This window comes from Toxoplasma gondii, chromosome X (genome assembly GCF_000006565.2).
Source record: "Toxoplasma gondii ME49 chromosome X, whole genome shotgun sequence".
NCBI lineage: Eukaryota > Apicomplexa > Conoidasida > Eucoccidiorida > Sarcocystidae > Toxoplasma > Toxoplasma gondii.
In genome coordinates, this window is record NC_031478.1 from 2,313,222 (window position 1) to 2,335,306 (window position 22,085).

The following is a 22,085-nucleotide window of genomic DNA, read 5'->3' on the forward strand; positions in this document are numbered from 1 at the left end:
AGAACTGAAGGAACACCGCTGGGCGACCGAGACGAACGCGGATCGGCCTCCCGTTGTCTTGCACAGGTTCCAAGAGTTGCCGGGAAACGGTCGTAGTCAACGATCACACCGTCGGACCGAACCTGCCATAGGGCACGCGATAAAAAGGCGGTCTGGCAGGACAAAGTATGAGCATGGACGGATGCCACCTGGCCGCACAAGGCTGTCACATACAGATTACTCGTTCATGTGAACTCTACGACCAGCCGGCCGTCACGCCAGCATGCAAGCAGAAACAAGGTCAGCTGGCTGAAACCCAGCTGCGGCATGAGTTCTTTGTGGGAAGTGTCCCAGAGGCCTTCAGCTTGTTCCAAACGCCACGAATCGTAACAGATCATGACGCCTATCTAGGGTAGTTTACTATTAAAGCATGTAACACATTTCACTGGGGGTGCAGTCTGGACTGAATGGACAAGACAAGGACCAACAGCCGTGCCGATGAATTGCGCGCGAGTGGCTAGAATTGTCTGGGTACGGATGTCTTGTGGAAGAAACAGATTTTCCTCCATGCATTTCACGACCCTGCCTTGCTTCAGACGACCCTCCTTTTCTGTGCGTGAACGTTGTGTCTGTATGGTTGCTGTGACCGCTTTCACCGTGGGGATTTTTCCAGTCAGCTTCATATGTCGCTAGCCGGTCCAGCCACATGCGGTATGTCTGCAACGAGGCACACGCTTCATTATTTCTGCAGCAGTGAGGTGAACACAGAAAGATCAGTCCGCAAGATCCCTTATATTCGGCATGAGTTGAGACGCTAATATCGCGGTCATAACTTTATCTAACATGTGAGCCCGTTTCCCTTAATTCGTGCAGCTACTCTGTTGGCTTACTGCGTGCTGGTGGTCGATAAACTGGGCTCTCTGATTGTGACGCTAAATCAGGTGCCAACCCTCGTTAAAATCTGTCCCCATGGATCTCTTCTGTCTGCTTATTGGATCTTTTTTTTTCTTAAGCACTTCGGCTTCCGCCAGACAAACTCAGGGCGGCTTGTCTGTGCTCCAGGCGGAGCCACTGCTTGCTCCCGATTCGACGGCGTTTGAAATGTTTCGCGAGGAACGTCGCGGTGATCGAATGAGAGAGGAGGTGGAGTTTTCCCAGATTCAACTTGGTGAAAGAGACGGGGATGACGATGACGATCCTGAAGACGAAATTGGAGAGGAAGAGTATGAGGAAGGAGGAGAGGGCGACTCGTCTCGAGGATCTTCGCGTGGCCATGGGGGAGACGCGTCGCAGGCCAGCGAGGTGAATCGAGACGAAAGCTACGAAGCAGAAGATGAGAGAGAACCTTCTCAGAAAGACGCTAAGGCCACAAGGTCTGCGCCGATAGGGCACGAAGCATTTACAATGAAGCTGATGAGTGACTCGCCGCGTGTTGGCTACGCTGATGGGCAAGAGGCTTGTTCTGCACTCGGATGTCCCCGAGTTGCAGCAGGAGGAGCTCCGAGAAACCCGATTTCAGGTACTAATTGGATTCGCTTGTGACTGAATATGTCATCCCGCTCGTTCAGCTAGCGCTACAACAGACCACTGAGAAGCCGATGCGAACGGGCCAATATCAGGAGCGCACATCAAGATTGCCATTGCCGTTTCAGGTCTTCTTAACTCATCTGAAATGCGTGACAATGAGTTCTTCGAACTCTGTAATATGTGGTAGGTTGCGCAAAAAGCGTAAAGTGCCGCGGTTGTCATGGGCGTATGGAAGCCGAAGCTCGATGTCAAGCGTGGAAACCATCTACTCGGCCAGACGTAATTCTTTCCAGCGGCTGGTATTTTACGAAGCATGTAAGTGGGCACGCATAGCTTTAAATCTTTAGACTTTAAACTCTGTACGGCGATCTCAGAATTTATGAGGTTATTTATCGTTATCTCTGTCTTCAGATGCTGACTCGTTCTGGAGCAATGGAGCTTGATATCCAGTGGGACAACAACAGCGATCTTGATTTCAAGAAATGTATGCCAGATCTGCGACAGGTCACTCGATCTTTCAAGGAGTTACAAGAAACTGGTAGGTGTATGAACGCTACAGGCTAATCGAGTAACATTCATTGCTCGTTGTTCTACAGTAGTATTCAGTAAAATTCCGTACACACATATTCGTGTTTGCGCCCAGGGCCACTTTCTTGCAGCGAAAAGGCCTAGAGCCCTGATGCGCAGTCGGTTCTCCTTCGTTTCGTGGCAGAAGCACCTTCAAAGTGAATTTTTGTCTCGAGAGGCACGTCCCGACTGACTGCTAATTCTTGCAGGCAATGTGGCACCTTTCGCCTTCCACCGGATGGTCAATGTACAAGTAGCCGTTCATCGGCTCCCTTCTGAGGGGATGGAAGATAAGGGACCGAAAAAACTGTCTTTCTCGATAAAGTTCGTCGATCCACAGGCGTCATCCCTTATCGGACGTACTGGTCAAAGCCAAAGCCAACCTATGTGCAGTAGCGTGGACGCGACGCTACCTATGGTCAACCTTGGGAGGAAAACTGCTATGTACGGTGTCGGGTAAGCCAGGCGACAGACTAAACTGAAGTTCCTGAAATTCGCTGTGTTTCCTTATATATACCAATGTGTCACGCAGAATTGACGCGATCATGTATGTGCGTTCAGGTGGCTGCCCATCCCAAATGATCTGACATTTCCAGTAACCACCAAAAACTTTGTTATTCGGATGCAGTGCAGTGGCGTCCAGTCATGCAACATGAACAGGATAGCAGTGTGCGCACGTATCACGTGTCCAGCCACGGCAACAGTGGCTGAACAGCAGATGGCTGCTGTGCAAGACGCTATGAGCAAACCTGTTGGCAACGGCCCAGCCAGTCGCGCCGCTGGTCTTGCTTCCGGGGATAGCCCAGCTTCTCGAGTGATGCAGGCATCGACTGGGCGGTTTGGTTCCACGTTAAGCTCGCAGGTACCACTTGTTCATCCCGGGGCATCTCCGTATTCCCAGCACCATGGCGCTTTTCCACACGGATACCCCTACCTTGTCCTCGGCCACGCGGCAACTCGTGTTCCATCCGCCTTCGTATCAGCATTCTTTTGCTCCGTCGCCTCAATCGCTCTTTTCTTTTAATCTTTTTTCTAGTGCAGTAGCACTGATGGATTCCACGGAAGATTGTTTGCAGTCTGAGTTTCATCGTATGTTTCTTAAGAGGGAAATCTGAACAGAAGTTGAACGGAAGAACGAATTGACACCATGTGAGTCACAGCGATATCACCTGCTCCCTGAACATGGATGCCAAATCAGCGTAGGTTTTAGCTGAAAGCAGTGATGTTGATTAGAGCCGGGACCGCCTACGAAACAAATGCAGACTGACTGTCAGCCTCAAAAGACCCTGATCAGTACATGCGATGGTTCAAGAATGGCAATTACCTAATCGAACATCTCCTTCACTTGACTTACCTTGCAATGCATTCTCAGGGGGCTAATGCATACGAATAACTTGCCGCACTATGCCATATCAGCAAAGACAACTCCGTACCGGTTCGGATGCCGACACATCGGTAATGTATGTCTGGGCGAAGGGAATTATGGCCTCATGCATACGTTTAATACGTGTGCGTAGGTCCTCAATGTTCGCGGGTGTCAGAGGGTAGAAGCCGTATGACTAGAAAGCATCAAAAGAGTTGCGTCCAAGTCGACGTCGACAGAAATATTATCACGTACCTCTGCATACGCGACGTGGCCACCGTGGTCCACCTGCGGAGGGAAGGAGGATCGTCGATGGTATGGTGGCAAGCAGGTACGACGCCACTTACCAGAGCACGCAAATTGCGCGCGGCTACGAGTGTTTTGTTCGCGTCTGCAGCTGCTTGTGCAGCAGGTCCCGTAGATCTCGCAAAAACATCGATATTCTAAACAAGCACATAGAAATCAAGAGCCAATGGTGCAATCTCCAGGGTCCAATATCAATACCTCTTGAGTGGACTCTTTCAATGTGGGATACTCTAGTCGAGCCACTGATGCCTCTGAATAAAAAGTTAACTTCACTTCTGAAGCAAGGGGCAGAGAAGAGTTGTTAGACCTGCGGCAGCAAGTGAAGATGAAAGATCTTGTAGTGCTGTATGCTACCGGTGGATCGGAACAGTAAGTCAATTACGGAAGATGCAAAAGCGACGACAATGCTGCTTACGATTTCGGAATCGAAGCCTGCATTTCGCTCCGCAGTGGCAATCAAAACGTTGAGTGTCACAGTAGATTCTCTTTGGAATCAGCCGTGCTACGTAACACTTCAGAGCAGTTTTCTGTCATTTGCTTACTTGTCGAGCTCGTCGGAGTCTCGACGCTGAACGAGGACGAGGCGGTGTTGTAGAGAATGTGTGTTGCATCCATGAGGCTATTTTCTTACCAGTGACTCGACACCCGTCTTGAATCCAGTTGTCAAATTTTTCTCAATTGCCAGAGACTCTGATTACGACATGTTACAATCGAGTTTACTGACATGGGCTCATTCATGATTCACCTAAACTAAGTCTCGCCGCCTCAGACTGTGTGTCTCATGAATTGACCGGGGATATTGGGAAATGTTCACAAGGTTCTACCTTTTTCGCTGCATCGTCCTGTTGGAGAGTGGGTAAGATACTGGTGAGAATCAAGCCATACGACAATACCAACGTACTCTTCTTGCAGTGAGGAAAGATAAATAACTCTCGTACATGTTGTCGCACATGTTGGCGCGCCTAGGAATCGTAGATGACAAACGGAACGCATTCAACACCGGCGTCGCTTTACCTGAGGGCTCCATGACCAGCATTTGACTCGATGATGTACGGTACAACAAGGTTCTTGCAAGCAGTAGAAAACAGTGGATCCCTAACGACTAATAAAGCGCCCGACAAAAGATTGACTCTTCACATCGCCAAAGCTACCAGGGACAGAGAGTCCGACCTGTCGGGTATTTGTTGCAGTAGGCAGGAAACCCCCCACCAGAGCAGTAGTGATGAGAGTAGCCTGTGCACGGCCATAAAGACCTATGAGCTATATCACATGGAAAGAGTGGACGTACCAAGCAAACCGACAGCGACTATAACGCATGCGTTGTAATTTTCCTGATAGCGACCATGCAGCGTTTCTTCTTTGCACTTGAGGCCTGCCACGTGCTTTACCGCTATCCGCTTGCAATCCAGTTGAACTCCTCTGCTGAATGTTTTCATTTCAAAGCCACTTTCCTCTCCGTTACTTGCCTCTCCTGCGACAGCCTCATTCTGGCCGTCCGAAGCTTCATGACTTCGTGTGTCAAAAATAACGTACCTGTGTCAACACGAACATACGAGGAGGTGCAGAACGTTGCCGGATCATCGATGGTTTTGGTCCCTCTGTTGAATGACACACAGTCGGCATGCTTTGCTGCCATAAGTGTCCCTTTTTTGCAAGTTTCGAGGAGTCTGAAGAACAGATCTTTTGTTTGACTGCACGTCGGCCCTGCTTCGTAGTCTGAAAATTGAACTGCGCAGACTGCGCCTGCAACGTCTTTGTAGCAGGACTAATCCAACAAGATGCAATAGTTGAGGTAACTAGAACAAACAATTTGGTTGTCTGCTCACTTTGTCGCTAGCGCCGAATCTACGCAACGTATCCTGGCAATTACGTAAGATATGGAGCTGACGACGGGGGAATGCTGCGCCGGCTCTGCTTACCTCGCCTAGTCCCCGATAGGGTTCGCAAGACTGAGAAGAGCAGGCGAGTGTAGAAATGGTATTTCATTAAATGAACTCCAGCGTACCTCAGGTGTTTTGTATTTTGCGAACCGCTCCCCATAATTGCTGACACCACTACTGACATAACGGCACACAGCATTCTGCTCGCATGAACTTCAGATTAGGCGTGAATTTGGGGGTTAGCGCGGAAGTGCGAGGGACATACTGTGTTTCCCGTTCCAAGAGGTAGTTCCGCCGCACGGGCGACAGACACGGTGAAGAGAACCCATAGAATCGAGAGCTCTGAGAGGAGTGACATCTTGAGCAGAAATATCCAAACGGAACATTGCCTCCTGAATGTCCAAATTTCCGGTGGAAAGCATCTTACGTAGGCGTGCGGCAGCGGACTCGAGCGGTCTTACTAGCTGTACAGACACCTAAACCACACCGGGATTTCCTACCCGTTTGGATACACTTCGTCTTCTGTATTCGATTACCTTCGAGAACCACACCCTACTGTCGGCGGTGAACCGATTCAAGTGATTCTTGTGCTGCATCTGTGCGGCACTGGAGTTAAAATGCACGATTTTAACAGGGGGGGTTCGGAAATTCAAGTGGACAGATTTCGGTCGCAGGCTTTGCTCTGTGGACTGAATGTTACGAACATCATAAACGATGTGTATCGGCCTCTTGCTTCTGGCTCGATGGAGCTATAGTTCCACTTGTTCCATGCAGTACCTTACCGAAATGAGACCTGCTTCGATGCTGCAAGCTTTTCTGGCGGAATTGTCGCATGCAAAATGCGACTGGGCTGGCGCCGACATTTCAGCGCCTTATGTTCCACCCGCCTGAACTGGCAGTACTACTTCCAGTCCACTCTCGCGTTAGAACATCATATCGTTCCAAATATCTTCTTAGTGCGAAACAAACAAGTACAGAGGCTACTTTGCAATTGGCACATCCCAACCAAGCACCTCTGTAGTTCTTCTTCTTAGGCTATGCTGTGAGGGTAAGCGATGTTCTGCATGCAGACAGCTAACTACGTGTGTTTTTGATTCCGCACCTTAGGTATCGCATATTGGTAGCGGCGGGGGGAACGGAGTTTTCAGCATTTAGCGGAGCAGTATCTTTTCGGTGAAGCGTCCTGTTGGCCATCATCTTTCAAAAACTATTTTACCCCTAATTCCAGAAAAAAGTTCCGACTATTTGAGCACGTGAATGCGTCAACTGTGAAAGAGGTTGCTGTGTCAGAGATTGGGGTCGCGAGAGTTATTAAGCTGTCTCGTCTGCTGATCAGTTATGCCAGTGTCGCTGCTGTTCGACATACTCCTTACTCGGCGCTCATCGCTTGTTTGCTGCTCGCTCCGTACTGGGCGAACACAGCTTTAGTTTCGGCAAATTGAAAGCTTTTTCATACATACAGTTACACCGTCGTGAAGGCCGGGTGTGTTCGTCTTGAGGGCGCTGACAGGTGAACAGTTTGTCCCTTGTGTCGGAGTTCTTCGAGTTGCTGTCTCTTTCGTTTGCAGTCACACTTCGGTCAAATCAGTTGAACTGCTTCCGCTTTATTGGACAGCTCGCATCTGGCGATTCTCATGTGTGCTAGGCATAGCCCAAGCCAGCGAAAGGCGTATGAAAACCTGTGTGTTCGTCGACAAACCTTGCCACAGAATGGACGCCCAAACCGCATCGTTTTTCAAGCAGCTTCGAGATGAAAGCCCGCAGAACTTTCGGTGTATCGACTGCGGTAAGAAGGCGACAACCTATTTTATGATTGCGTCCTTCATCTTTATCAGCACGTCCACATCTGGTGATACAGCCTCCGTTGATAACTGTTCTACGTGAAATGTGCCCAAATACGAAGCATGTGAACAGTGCGGCGAGTACGTAACGTTCAGACTCACAATAGCGCAGCCTGTCAAGAAGCACAGCGGCATCATGTCCGTCTGAAATCTGCAGCGGTTCCCGTGGAGGACGAGGGTTTCAAGGGCACGTCTGGTTTTCTTGATCGGCGCAGAGTTTCTGTTTTGGCGAGGCATGCGTGTGTGCGTGTGTCAGGTGCACCAAACCCGCAGTGGGCGTCGGTCACGTATGGCATCTTCATCTGCTTAAATTGCTCGGGCATCCACAGGTTAGGCGCATATGAGTAATCCTCCATCGTCCTCGTTGCCACGCGCAACACGGTTTTTGCATGTGGTGTCTACATCGATACGGGTCGTCCACCTTTGCCGTATGGTGATAAGTGAAGGGAAGGCTGCAGTGCATTCCAGACGGGCACCAGGCTTGGTAACTTGATAAACTCCTGAGCCCGACCGTGCTTAATCTGAACAGCGGTTGCCGTGTCCGGAACCTGCTGCTGGACTGCTCACAGGATGGACATCTTCAGATTTGGGGGGGGGCGGTCCACTTAGTTGCCGCCGACGATGTAGAATACACAATTAATGAATCGACGTCCTCATACAGTATTCACTCTTTTTGCGATGGTGTGTCATCACCCACTTGAAGAGCGTAACTCGGTTTAGTCGGCGGGCGATTGGGGAACGTTGAAACATTTGCGTCGTGCCCCGCTCGACTGGTTTGTGGAGATTCTGTATGGGATGTATGTTGCGTGTTTCCCAACGCAGAGGTTTGGGTGTTCACATCAGTTTCGTCCGGAGTACGACAATGGATGCCTGGAATGACAAACAGAAGAAAATGATGAGTATGGGCGGCAACGCCCGCTGCAAAACTTTTTTCCAGGAGCAGGTAATCTTGACTCTCACACCAGCCAGTCCTTTAGTGTTTGATGCTCCGCCGCAACCATTTACAAGCTGAAGGGCAATTCACCAAAGAAACCGCATCCATGTGAAGGGGTGATCGCTGACATCTACAGGGTGCAGACCCGAGGAAGTTACAAGCAAGTGCTTCTCTGTGAGCACGATGCATACAAGAGCCGTTGTTTTTATGTTCTTGATTGCTCCCTACCGCATGGCTTGATCCTCGTGACTCTCTTCTCCCCTTTGCTGCTCCAGGGCATTGCAGATCTGCCGATCAAGGAGAAATACACAACGAAGGCTGCAGCCTACTACCGCCACTTGCTTAAGTCTCAAGTGGAAGGCACGCCACCACCCCCTGCCCTTCAAGAAGGAGAAGGGAAGCAACCGGAAGCCAGCTTGGTTGGACCCACCCGAACCACTAGCTTCGGAAGCCGCAGCGGCTCGGGGATCAATCCAGTTCCGCCGCCGACGTCGGCATCTTTCACGGAGAGAATGCAGCAAATGGCAAGCCGAAGTGGCTCTAACGTTGGGAAGGACTTCGGTACAGTGGCGGATAGCGGTGCTTCTCAGGCGCAAAGCGACCAGAACGGGAGGAACCTGGAGCGATCCCAGTCCAAGTGGACGGTCGGGTACATGGGCGAAGGCGGTGCTGCTGTGTTGGATAGTCTTGGTTCAGGTTTTGTCAATTTCGTAAGTGGTGCGAAGGACTACACCAACAAAGCGATTTCAACCATGCGGGGCGATAGTTTGACAGGTGTCGCTGGAGCTTCAGGAGAGGAAGAGGGAGCCCCTTCAGCTGGTCCGGGACTGTTCGAAAAGGCCAAGGACACGCTAACCACTGTAAGCGTTCCCAAGGAAAAATACCGCCACAAAATTAGTATGCTGAGAGTTTTTCGTCTACGTACAGAGTGCCTACAAGAAGGCACGGCAACATGTCGCTACAGAAAACGTCACGCGTACTGTTTCATTGCCGCGGATGCCCAGCGATTATATATTGACGATGTCGGTGCTCTGCGCAGAAACACACAGCTGTGTTACCTTTGCATTTTGCCACGTTGTGGACTCCCATGTAGTAATAACATTGGGTGTGTGAGGTGAGTAATGACATTAACGGGTGGGAGGTTGGTCTTGTCTCAAGGTACAACGATCACTGGTACTCAAGCGCCGATTCTACTTGCCCATGGCATAGAGCCGCCTGTGCATCTTGCTTTGGGAAACTGTCTGTTTTTTTCTTGAATGTTCAGGGCGGTGAATGGATAGCACAAAAGGGCAGAGACCTAGCGACAGGCGTGGCGGGTGCAACGACTGGGCCTTCCGGTGCCCCGCCGCCGCCAGAACTATCGGCTGACGGTGAGGGTGATAAAACAGATAGCACTGTCACGTATTACTATAGCACGAAAACAGTTCAGTGAATTCCAGCTTCCAGTGCAAAAGGGGCGTTCTTTTTGAGTGATTTAGCATGTGGTTTGCGTTCTGCTTGGGGTCTGTTGTCACTGCTTTCATCCGAGTGAAAAACCACCTGTGCCACCTAGAGTAACGCATTTTTGCAACCCATCTTTTTTTTGTTTCTCCCGAGAGACTATATGAGGAGGTAGGGTGAAAGGTGAGCTACCGTGCTGTCACCTGAGCAGCGCTGATCTCTGGCGTTTGTAATCATCTGTGGCATTCTGTCTTTTATTTGCGCTGCCCAGGTGTCCCTGTGGCGACGGGGAAGGACGAAAACGAGGTGAAGTCACAGCGTTCTCGTGAAAGTGGAGTGCTAGAAGGCATCAACACGGGTTTTCAGACGTTCGTGGCGGGAGCAAAAGAGTACACCGCCTCTGCTTATACTGCCGTGGCCAACCGCGCTGAAGTGGAAACAAGCGAAGGCGGATTGTTTGACCGGGCAAAGAACACATTCCAGTCGGTAAGTGGAACACAATTCCACAAGTCGAGTGCGCTGATATTCAGTCGGGGGATGGAGGCGATGGGTGTTTCTTCCCTCATTTCAAAACGACGTCTATCCACGACGCTGCTATTTTGATGTTCCCGGGTTTTCACGTTTTCTGTTTAGGTTTCTGCCAATGTCGCTGGATGGTTGCCAAGCAGTGGAAGCGAGACATCAGGCGCTTCTTCGGGAGGGCAAGAAAGTACGTTTGCTGCTGAAGACTCAGCTTGCGACCAACAGAAAAATTTAATACGGACGAGTGGAGATATGTTTTTTCCTTATGGACTTTAATAACAAGTGTAGTGCACTGAGATCTTTTACGCTCCGGTCGTGATCTACGTTTCATGACCGTGTATGGTCAGGCTAAGTTGCACAAGGGCCATTGTATCCGTGTGTTGACCGTAGATGGCCGAGTTGTGAGACTGCCACGAATTTGGTGCAACACCAGAAATGAAACTTGGTGTCTTTTCGAAAGTGTATCGCAGATGGAGAGCATTTTTAGCTGTTTTGTCAACACAGTCCAGCAAGTTATCCCGGGTGATCCATCCAAGTTCATGCGCAGCGTACGGCGATGAGAAAGTTGTGCGGCACCTGTCTAAGGCTGAGGATGAAGCAGTGTTTTCTATCAATCGCTGTTTCGGCGAGCATTGCAGGAATTTTTTGCCACCGCGTTCTGTGCTGTTCGGGTAGAGATTCAGAAGTTTTATGTTAGGCGCCGTGGCCGGAACGGTGGCTATGGCATGACCATTTTGAACAATTTGGGTTGTGCCTTGTCGACTTGTTGCCTGGCAGCCGGTCTCTTTTCGTTCAACAGCTTCAACATCTTCCAACAGAAGGGTTCAGGGGAGCTTAATCGGTCATCATCCAGCGGCCATGGGCTGCTGAGTAAAGAGGGATACGGTTCTACGGAGGAATCCTCAGATGAGCATCCTCAGTTCCCAACTTTAGAGTCGCGCGGGTCAAGAGAAGGAAACAGTGGAGCTGCTGCCTCTAGTAGCGCCACGAGTTAAGAAATGAACATGGCGTGAGCCGCACTATATCCGAAAGAGTATACCATGCGCTGTCGACTTTAAATAGCAATTCCACTCCGAGGTAGAGTTCTGAAGAATGTGGAACTTAAATCGTGGCACATGGCGGAGTGCTTGTTTGGTGGGTAGCGGGGATGTGAGACATAGCCATAAAATGGTGACTTGTTGCGTGTCTGTCTGATGATGCTTCTTGCTGGAGTAGCCCGTGGCTGCACAAGCTAGATACTTTGATGAAGGGGACGTGAGCATTCTCACAGAAGTTCTGTCGAAAGAGAGACCAGTTTCGAGCATGGCGCCGACCTGTTTTGCTCCAGGGTTTTGACAGTCGGCAGATGTCCAGTTTCACCTCGACTGTATGTACCGAAGTGGGTAGAGGAGTCTCAGTGTAGCGACCAGTTTTCGCTTGCAAGTTCTTGTGTAAGTACTTTCCTCTCACGCTGCTCGACCGTGTGCGTCTCGTCAGGAGAGTGCATTTGTGTGAAACGCTTCATCTGAACAATAGCTCGCCGGCGCGAGGATATCGTGACTGTGTAGTGTAGATCGGTTTCAATGTTTGTGTAAGTTGCATCCAGATCTGTAAGTTGCACCCAGATCAGAAGGGTGACTGAACGTTCAGTGGAAACGCTAGCGGACTATTCCCGTTCTCAGTGAAATTCTGGGGCTTGCACCTTTTCTCTATACGACGAAATAAGTCGCCCGAAAGATGTGGACAGCAGCCCCAGTTGCACCTGTGATTCACCTGGTGCGTTTCTGACGTAAGGTTTCATCAAAAGCAAATAACAGGCAAGACCGGTTGCTACCCTAAACGCATCAATATTTTGCAGATTCTTCAACCTTGAGCCCTGAACGCTGCTATAAAGGCATTAAACAACTTGTAGAAGCCTCGCTTGTACTCGCTGTGTTGTTTCGCCTACTGTTGAACAGCGACGCTCGTGATGTTCACCGTTGCTCCATACTCATGTGAAACACTACTAAGCGTCGGTGGCGGGATTATAAGTACACATCTCATAAAAGAGTTGATGATGAGTGGTTTGGAAGCGTTTCGGTGACATACGGTGGAGGAGGCAGTGAACGGCTTACCGTTGAGGTACAGGAAGAACGTCTCCAAGCTGCACATCTTTTGAGACCACCTCAACGCAAAAATTATAAACACGGATGTTCTGGTGTCGTAGGGGTATATACTTTTGCGGACGGGACTAGGCTTTGGTGATGTCTTCGAGATCGGGGTTGATTTCCACGTAGAGATGCGCTATGAACGCGACAATTTAACAAATTGACAGCGGTTAGGTGATGATGGGGACACGGGAAAATGCATGTACACCTCTTAAACAAATAGGACATATCGCGGCCACATAACGCCACGCCAGTGGTACTGTTTTTTCCACTCTTCCCGAACCAACGCGTCTTAGCAATCAAATAGGAAAGGTACGGCCCCGCGGGTGGGGACCCACAGTCGTTGCTTTAACAAATCTGCCGCTGCGGAAAGTTATCACCAAAACTGAAAACGGTCTCACTTTTCAGACGCTGTGGACGGTACGTGCTACACCATTTCCAAAATTTCTGCAAGATGAAAAAAAACGGTAATTAGCATACTGGTGCGACGGCACAGATCCCTCCGTCCAGGTTTTGCAGATACAGACGTAACGGACAACGTGCTTTGGGCACCGCCGGTTGAGTGCGTGAGCTTTGACATTCACTCTCTAGGGAGACCCACGATAAAAGGAAATTACTGTTATCTCAAGGGGGGGACATCGTTTTCGTCCATCTGGGTATCTTTGTCTTGGGCATCGCCCGTGTCCGTGCGGCAAACCAGTTTTCCTCGCCAGGTCTTGATTTTGTCACCCGCAGCAAACCGGTAACGTCGATTTCCTGCAAATTGGAACACAGAGGACAGGAGCATGCTTGAAAACACCATCCAGGTACGATATAAATAGACAACAGTGATGTTCGGACCAAAATCGTCTGGCTATGATGACTGTGGACCACATTCGGAACGCCTGACATCGCCCGAAGTCGCGCTCCGCAGAATATTGTTACACTTACCTTTGCATCGCTCCAGTCCTGCTGAAAATCGAACCGGATTCCCATAATGGATTCCTGTGGCCAAAAGGACACGCATGAGGAAGCGTGCCTTGTAGATTTTCTGACTCACATCCCAGTAAGTGATATAAGCAGTGCGTATTTCCAAGTATTCTTTGATGCGGACATTTTCAATCACATCTTGCGAAGCACAAACTGAGCCACAGTGATGCTCGTCTCTCTAGAACTCACATGTGCCACGGAGACTGTTCCGGGCAGTGCCTGAGTGCCTGTACTATGTCATAGTGTATGTGGGTTCAACCAGTGAAGTCACAGTTATACAGCAGCCTGTCGAGAATCCATCAGACCCCCATTTGAAGCATTTTCAAAGAACTGTTCTCAAAAACGCGGAAGTACTTACCTCCAGTTTCTGAACTTCACGAAGGCCGCCTTCACTCGTTTTCTGTGCGACGCACGCACCCAAGCACAAAGCAAGGAGATAAACAATGTAGTGCCACCACAGGGCTACCCACACATGGTTAAGTGAGGAAATTGATACAAACCCCACGCAGGTAAGCATATTTGTGTAGTTTCGAACAAGCTGTCTCTCAGTGAGCTTTATGCAAAATCCTCTGAAATCTCTCAGCCTTCTTTCTCCTACGAAAGGTGGTTTTTCCGAAATAATATAGGGTCCACTCCGTCACAACGCCACCCCGATGACTCAGCAAAAGGATCACCTAAATGATTTTTAGAAGACAACTGTCACCATTACGCAGTTGGAGCATAAGCCACCGCATGAGAAACACAAGGCCGGTATCCAAAATGAGGGCTGGGGGTTGCATTCGGATAAACGGATTAGCCGAATATTACTGACGAAGTAAATCTGACATTATTTCTCACGTGATAGCACGAAACAGAGACTGGATCGGGCTTTCCAGCCCCTAGCTTGTCTTGAAGGCAGAATGTTCGAGACAAAAACTGTGACTGGCACTCTAGCAGCCACAGACCACAGTCTGTTAATCCTTCCTCAAGACAATCGGTAGATAACAGGCCTTTGCCACGCTGAACGTTTGAAAACGACGTGCAGACTCCTTCAGCCACCGACCCTATCTCTAATCAGTACTAATGGGCGCTTACCTCAAGAGCTTGCCTCTCCGCTTCGATCCGCTGCGTGTCCTGGAGAACCCTCTGTTTCTCTGACCACGCCTCCTGGGCATATACAAGCAAGAGCAGCACCTGAAATCAGATTTCGACCCCTCCTACGGCACGTCGAACACCAGTGTGGTTACTTAGGCCATCTGGCTGTTGTTGTGTCTTATCCTGGGAAGACACTGCGAGTTCTTTTGCGTAAGCTGTTCGGTCTCACTAAAACACTAAAACACGTTGCCAAATGCTGTCAAGCAGGCCTGAGCTGCTCTTGTCAAACCATTTAGCATCTGCCGTACCGAGTTAGTCATCCTGTGTCAGCTGCACACGATGGTATGTCGCTAACTACCAGTACCGGCAGCCTCATATCTTCCTGTAAAACAATAGCTTTCGACAGCAAGGAATTTTGAAATCGAGAACTCACCAGGTACCTAATATACTTCCTCTCAGCTTCCTCTTGCTGTAAAGGAAAAACAGGAGGCATCAGCAAATATCATCACGGAGCACATGTAGTGGATATAATTGCCCCTCCACGGGTAATTCCTCCCATCTGTCCTTGTGACTCTGTTCTGACTGGGATTACCCGCTACCGGATTATGCGGTCGACTTTTCGGGCGTTTTGCTCCCCCGTCGAGACTCAGAATGACTCCAAATAAGTCAGAACTCGTACATTACAACCGCTATTGAACACGGTTTGCGTCCTTGACCATCAAGACACTTCATCGTGCTGTGTACGTTGTAAGATTGAGTCGCGGTGGTCTTGTCGACTAAAAAACACTGTCAGGTATATAAAAAGCTAGAGCCTCTCCCTCCCAAAAGAGGCTCACCGTTTTGCACAAATTTTTCATTAATTCGCGAACATCCTTCTTTAGGGCTTCACGCTTTTTCTGCCTGAAATAAGGACAGAGAGTGAACATGCTCAGCTAAAGTGAGCCACGAGAAAGACAGTGACTCTCCTGCGTTGTCACTCCGAAGCCAATCAAGAACGAAGTCACTGCGACTCGCTAAACCATGTATAACAATCAATGGTCCCGAAGGCAGTGCCACAGCAACAACCGTGACACCACTGCTGAAGACAAGCGCTACTCTTTCGAACAGGCACACATTTAATGAACATTGGAATCTGTCTAGAGGCTACAGAGTCTGTTTGAATGTTGTCAAAGCCTACTGCGAGTCTCTCCTTCGTCGGGCCATAACAAGAGCTCTCTCTGCGTCTTCCTTTTCCCGCTGCTCTGCAAACAATATGGTCATAACTCTAAAAGTTTCATAAGCAGTCTTGTGAATCTGCCATTTAGCACATGCTTTCTGGTTTTCTGTGGCAGATCTGGCGCGAAAATGTCATTCAGCACTCTCACCGTTGCAACTCAAAAATCCAATTCCCCAGAAGTATACACCGGGGAGCGCTGCTTACATGAAGAATATCTGAAACAACTGAAGCTCGCGTAGCAGTCTGCAAATAGATGAGATGTCAAGGGACTTCGGGTGGACCGTTTCGGTGGTAACCGTACCTTGTTTGTATGCAGCCTCCAAGTTTTCATACTCCTGGCGGGCAGCTTCAACTTGCTCACACAAAAAGCGAAACTCGTTCGACTCTGCTTCAAACTGTTGTCTACACATAGCCATCACCCAGGGAAGCGCACGGCACGACCGGGATGAAAGAGAGACGGCAACACTGTTGCACATAGGCATTGCACGGCAGTTCCGCGCACTGTCATGAGAACCTTTGTCGACCCTCACCAATGACCGCTCCTCTTTGTGCAGTCATCTGGGCACGAGGATCAGAAAGAATTCAAAAACAAAGGATACTGCGCTCCGATTATTCATCCCAGTGATGACGACGAAACAGGTCGCAACAAAACGGTAGTCACAATGTCGACAAGCTTGACAAGCTGGCCTTGCTTGGCTCAAGTACAGCAACTCTCAGAACACAAAGGGGTACATCCCTAAAGGTAGAGGTAACATCTATACTGCCCCGTGGTGCGCGAAACGACAGAAGCCCCAAAAGTCAACCAGAACCCACCACTCGCCCACACGCCCCCTAGCTTGTCCACGCACGCAGTTCAGTTCCGGTTCTTGTGAAGATTCATCTTGTGCGCACTGCGAAAACACTGAACTTTCTGAAAGCACAGTAGGGCTCACACAGCCATCGGTCGGCAAACGACAAGAACCAAGCACGGGTACCGCTGCATGGAATACAGTCGATCGGGATCCAACGCGGCGTTTCTTACTCGAGCTTGTTGACCTCCGCCTCCAGTGCAAGAGCGAAATTGCCGTAGCGAACAACTTCCTGTTTGTACTTGTGATTTCGTCCAGTCCACTCCTTTGCGTCATAACTGATATGCCCTTGTCGCTGGAGTTCACGCGTCGGGGGTGCGTCGATGTTGTTCGACCGAAGAACTTGGGATGACGGCTGGTCTTCGGAGGGAACATCCACATCGCATAGAGATGGTCTCCCGCTAGAGGCGCGCGTGCAATGATCCCCGGAATCCCGCTTCTGCATCGTTCCGATCCGCAGAGGGAAGAAGCGACTCTGGTTTGTTGACCAGCTCAAGTCTGTATCACCGGCACCGCTCTCTTCAGTTGTGAACGGATAGTGAGGATATGTGAAGAGTCGTTCAAGTGCAGGCGGGCGCACTCAACGCTCGTTCTGGCAAAGCGTTCCTACCTCCCTATGTACCGGCACAACGCCTAATGGCGCTTTTTGTCCTATACGACGTGCCACTGGTCCTCTGGGGGGCCGACATCGATGTACTGCGGCAAGAATGCGCGTGATTGTAGGAATGCTGGCCACGCCTGCAGGTGCTAGTCGGATCGCATTTAACTGAAGTGTTCAGGATGATGCTCAGGAAATCGTCAACGTCTCATCCCACGTGATGCACCACTCTCTTCGATGGTCCGCTAGAGAAGAAGTTCGCTTGTTTGAGAGCATGCCTAGTGATCCTTCGAAAACCTTGACGAAGACGCTGCATTAGGGTGTAACCGTGAAAACATATTCTTGACACGAGGTTGATGGAACAAACGTTGTGCAAACCACGGGAAAACGGTGCCTATTGGGACATCGTAACCTGATGCCAGTCAGCTGGTCACCAGTTGGACGTGGCACAGCCAACTGGACGAGCGGAGCAGCTGCGCCCGTCGGTTTCCTCGATGGAAGCGCCAGCTTTGACCCAGTTCCTGCGTCTTGCTCTAGAGGTTGCTTTCCTCAAGTCCCGGAAAACGCACCTCAATCGAACATTTTTGCCCTGACGCGAAAAACCGATAACAAAACTGTGGTGTCCCTGTCGAGTAGACGGATGCACAGCAAAGAGGAGCTAGCCAAGCACCACAAATGTGAATCGGCGCGTGGGGCCCGCTCGGCGCTGTTACCTGGTTACGCTGTGCCTCCTGAAGGTCCCTGTCACGTTATTTTCTGCTGGATTCTCACTCTATACTTCAGCATGCGGTGTTCGGTAAGTAAAGGTTTCAAATATGTCCGGGAAACCGGCACTGAGGTCACAAACCTTTCGCCAGGTGCGCTCGAGGGACGACCATCCGACCGCGCGCCAGGCAAAACGCGGAGCGGAAGTCGGACGCCCTTTTTTGTCGTCGTTCGTAAGGTACCGCACCACTATTCGAATAAATACTGACGAATCGAATTTATAGATAGCATTGCTTTAATCGTGCCTACTTGTCTCAACTATTAACACTGCGAACCTGTCCTCGGAATCTTTTCAGGCTGACAGTCGACTGTGCTTCGTCCCGCGTCATGGGTATGCCATCACTCTTGTATAGTACTTATTTCTAGAGCCCAAAGTCCTCAGGAGACCGAAAAACACGTCACCAGCACGGCATGTACGGGGACTGCTGACTGCTCGTTGCACTACAGACATGAGCAGACAGGTCTCAAGTGATGATAGCGTCGAGCTTTGACGAACAGTTACCACACCTGATGGCCGCACACACAATACCGGAAGAGTTCTCCTCAACATCTGTCGAGCTGTTACAAAACAATCCTAGGACGCATGCGTCACACGCGATCCGTGTGTAAAACCGGCACACTAACCATATGATCTTTGTGTGGAATCAACAAACTAACCAATAGAGAACTGTTTTCCGTGCATCAAGCCAAATGCACCGCTTCGAAGAAAACACAGTTCGAGGACAATAGTGTCACGCCTTCGCTAATCGTGCATCGCAAATGATTTTTCAACGCTTGCGCAGTCCACAGCTCACACGTACGAGACCATTCCTAAGCACCATAACGGCTGCAATACAGCCGCCACTGGTATTCGGGCGTCGATCAAGTTGGTACTTGTGCCTTGCCGCATCACAGCTGATCCGACGATTTGCCGTGATCCAAGGAATCAGAGCCCACGATTCGACAAAAATCACGAAGACTCATCACTGCTTCTAAGGTAGCCACCGATGCTGTCACACTGTCACTGTATTCAGCTCCCCTGCGACAACGGCAATCAACAGGATGATCTCGACCTCTCGAAGAAACGGCACTGTAAATTTACTCGACTGCCTCGCGGCTTCGGATATTAGCCATGTTCATGGCGTTGCTACTAGAAAATTTACCTTAGGACCCAACTCATACATGTCCCGCGACCACTGTTTTTGTGACAGAGCCCTGTATAGAACAGCACCCAATGGCCAGCCGATTTGTCCCTGCACCTTACCCTCGGCGTCGTCTATCTCATTGGTGAAAATTATCGCACTAGGCACATGAAATCCTGACTGCAAATGCTTTAACAACCCTACCGACATCGCCAGTTCTTGGCAAAACGTTATGGTGAACGGTGTTACCAGAACCTCCTGATCGCGTAAGTCAAACACAAGCCCCTTCCCCGGGATGTTTTTGACTGGCAATTTGCAAAATCTCCCTGCAGCCTCTTCAAGTAAATCTGTCTCTCCGCGAAAGTCTCCCAGGAATCCAATCCTCTGAAGCGTACGAATGCCGTCCAGAATGGCGACCCCTGCAATGAACACGGGTGCATCTGTCGAAACGAGCCTGAAAACCTGACCTAATGTGTCGAATCCTGTCGAGGATGCCTCTAAATTTGCTGGAAGTGGGATGGGAGGGTTTAAAAGAATCATGTCGACTTGATCGAAGCACGTTTTGAAATCCCCCGTTCCCACAATTTGCGTACAGCCTTCGACGGCTATCCGGTCTTCCAAGGTCGAAAAAGGATTCATGCCAATGGCTGCACACCCGAATATGTTCAAAAGCCTCAACGATACTGCGGGATTGGCAGAGGAGCAGTAAGTCGCCGCTGGAATAAGGCGATTCCTTCGCAGCTGAGTATCGACATGAACATTCCCATCAGAGGAGAACGTCGGCGGCCCCGCAGAGCACGTCTGTTCGTAGCCCTGCGGCATGCAAGGATTGTGGCATATCCCGTTTTTCAGGAATTTCTGTTGCCGACAGATACCTTTGAGCAGAAGTCCTGCTGAACTGGTGGTGCCAAGCTGCATAAATGATACTGACACGAGCTTCCTTCCGAGAGGCAATTGCTCCAAACGACCTCCATTTCCCTTCAGACTGGCAGTTTTCACGAACGATGGAAGGACCTGCGACTTGTCTATCGGCAAAATAACCTGCAGAGATGCCCCCCCCACCTCCACAAGGCCGGCCAGTCCTTGCATTTGACGATTCACATCAGGCCTTAGAAAAAACGATAAGCGCTTGGCCAGGAAATTCAAAGTCAAAAAGGCGAACACTCCCTCTTCTTCGCCGGTGATTGGTCTCGCCAGCTCCGGATTCGTGAAAAACACGTAGCCATCCACGCTAAACGGCTGGTTTAGTGCAGAACGAAGAAGCAAAAATAGTCCGTCAACATACCAGTCGCGGAAATCCCGAATTCCTGCAGTACTGTGGACGAAAACTGGAACTCCCAGTTGCTTCGCACTTCGGGCCTCAAGTTCCGAAAGGTGCGTGTTCAAGAAGTCGGCGACGTCACTCTTCAATTTCGTAACAAGCTGAGCGGTTCTCATCTGGAGTTCTGGCACGTACTTTGTCATTGTTACAGACGCATCTGGCTTCGCCTCCCAGCCAGCTGCATGTGCGTCCAACCACGTTTCCAATAACTGCCTGAATCCCATTACCCTGCGTCCGTTACCGAGAAATCGGAGCTTCTGTGGTAATACTACGCGCCCTTTACCAGGGCAGGACTCAGTAGTGATTGCGAAGACTTCTGTGCGAGTTCCTGTACTGCCCCCATCCACGACTACAACAGCTTGATCGGCAAGCGTACACAAACTCTCGCTTTTCCTCAAATCCCTCAATATATTCATGCCTCCTACTGATTGTGCTGCTGCTTCTGTCGTATTCGATAGCGGAAAGAAGGGTCCTGGTTTGTGTTCTGCTGCCGTCAAACTAACCACTGGTTCTGCTTGCGATACGTACGGAAATGTTAGCCGCGCCGTGGCAGTTAAAGTACCTGCAGCCAGTGCGGCGTGGAAAAGAGCCGGCACCGGCATCCCCATGATGGCGTATCATTCACGACATGTAGTGTGATTGCTTGGACGGAGTTACACACGTGTGTTAGCACGGATAAGGCAAGAATAAAACGGCGGAATGGAACGCACGGATTTTCATCCTCGCACATACGCGTGGTTCAGTCATACACAGGGTGGTGAACGCCTTGCATGCAACGGGAGGTGGCACACCGGTTTCTCTGAAGATTTGCCGGGGAACCAAGTATTTGAAGTAGCAATCTGAAGTAGCAGAATGGGTATTAGATGGACAGGCAGACAAGGGATCTGAAATTTTGTGCTGCACAGCCGGTGCTTAACCGACACATCGATTTACAGCTTGGTCATCAAATATGGGAGTGCACGTGTGACTCTACGGGAACAAGGTATCCTACGTCGCGTGTTCCTCACTGGCTGGCGATAACACATGCAAACACCACCAGATGTAGAGTGCGCTGCACGCACACACGCACCGTCATACTGAGAGGCCGAGTTCGCCACAGGTAGCAGAAACAACTTCTTTCAGTCTAGCCAAACCAGGAAGAACTACACAGAGCACAGCAGACTTGTCTCTGCTACACACCCTCTCAAACCATACTTAGTTGTAGAGGACTCTGTCGCCTATAATCCCCTTACGGTAACCGCGGCCGTGTCCAGTAAGGGCCACTGAAACTTTCCACGCCGCACAACTTGTGGTTGGAGAGAGTGTCACGTCAGTGTAAAAGCAAAATTGGAGACAACGCGGCAATGTGACTGTATCTCCACTACAACGCATGAAAAGTAATCCCACTGGGGTGAGTCTAGCATATACTCCTGGTGCCACTGGGTGGTAACTGATAAGCTCAATCGAGGGAGCCATTTTCTTGAAACACAGAAGAGAGAAGGCGCATGATGGGCTTGTAAACCAGACGTCGATACGGGTCTAGAATCACTATCAAGCCAGTGCCAGGAGAGCCGCGACTACCTCCTACGAACTCCTGTCGCGGCACAAGGCTGATAAAAGACCATCTCGAAGACAAGAGATACTACTGCTACCGAGTGCCTACTGCTTGGGGATGCGCGGATTGGGTGGTCGAAAGTCGAAAGTGTCCT

The 22,085-nt window shown here is 50.1% G+C and overlaps 5 protein-coding genes across 5 annotated transcripts; 2 read left to right on the forward strand and 3 right to left on the reverse strand.

The window, feature by feature from the left end:
• Positions 1–322: 322 nt before the first annotated feature.
• On the forward strand, positions 323–3,689 carry TGME49_225320 (hypothetical protein). Its single transcript, XM_002366164.1, has 5 exons — positions 323–1,498; positions 1,694–1,821; positions 1,918–2,044; positions 2,283–2,529; positions 2,635–3,689. Exons 1-5 carry the CDS (start codon positions 949–951, stop codon positions 3,095–3,097), a joined length of 1,515 nt encoding a protein of 504 aa, XP_002366205.1. The 5' UTR covers positions 323–948; the 3' UTR covers positions 3,098–3,689.
• Positions 2,833–5,372, reverse strand: TGME49_225315 (hypothetical protein). The gene is made up of 20 exons (XM_018780097.1): positions 5,276–5,372; positions 5,131–5,213; positions 5,031–5,073; positions 4,913–4,975; positions 4,757–4,844; positions 4,644–4,704; positions 4,567–4,584; positions 4,488–4,512; positions 4,374–4,432; positions 4,285–4,310; positions 4,158–4,227; positions 4,050–4,092; positions 3,941–3,984; positions 3,784–3,879; positions 3,692–3,724; positions 3,507–3,632; positions 3,428–3,449; positions 3,342–3,359; positions 3,243–3,283; positions 2,833–3,184 (listed from the first exon to the last, which is right to left on the reverse strand). The coding sequence occupies exons 2-20, from the start codon at positions 5,176–5,178 to the stop codon at positions 3,158–3,160; spliced, it is 951 nt and encodes a 316-aa protein (XP_018635991.1). The 5' UTR covers positions 5,179–5,213; positions 5,276–5,372; the 3' UTR covers positions 2,833–3,157.
• A 1,425-nt stretch (positions 5,373–6,797) lies between these two features.
• On the forward strand, positions 6,798–12,686 carry TGME49_225310 (ARF1-directed GTPase-activating protein, putative). Its single transcript, XM_002366163.2, has 8 exons — positions 6,798–7,408; positions 7,720–7,792; positions 8,286–8,406; positions 8,673–9,257; positions 9,662–9,767; positions 10,109–10,323; positions 10,471–10,546; positions 11,137–12,686. The coding sequence occupies exons 1-8, from the start codon at positions 7,294–7,296 to the stop codon at positions 11,352–11,354; spliced, it is 1,509 nt and encodes a 502-aa protein (XP_002366204.1). The 5' UTR covers positions 6,798–7,293; the 3' UTR covers positions 11,355–12,686.
• TGME49_225300 (hypothetical protein) lies at positions 12,402–18,366 on the reverse strand. The gene is made up of 9 exons (XM_018780096.1): positions 16,766–18,366; positions 16,046–16,146; positions 15,706–15,769; positions 15,365–15,428; positions 14,962–14,997; positions 14,529–14,600; positions 13,813–13,854; positions 13,416–13,469; positions 12,402–13,241 (listed from the first exon to the last, which is right to left on the reverse strand). The coding sequence occupies exons 1-9, from the start codon at positions 17,035–17,037 to the stop codon at positions 13,110–13,112; spliced, it is 837 nt and encodes a 278-aa protein (XP_018635990.1). The 5' UTR covers positions 17,038–18,366; the 3' UTR covers positions 12,402–13,109.
• TGME49_225290 (GDA1/CD39 (nucleoside phosphatase) family protein) lies at positions 18,224–21,596 on the reverse strand. Its single transcript, XM_002366161.2, has one exon. The coding sequence runs from the start codon at positions 21,003–21,005 to the stop codon at positions 19,071–19,073; it is 1,935 nt and encodes a 644-aa protein (XP_002366202.2). The 5' UTR covers positions 21,006–21,596; the 3' UTR covers positions 18,224–19,070.
• Positions 21,597–22,085: the final 489 nt, after the last annotated feature.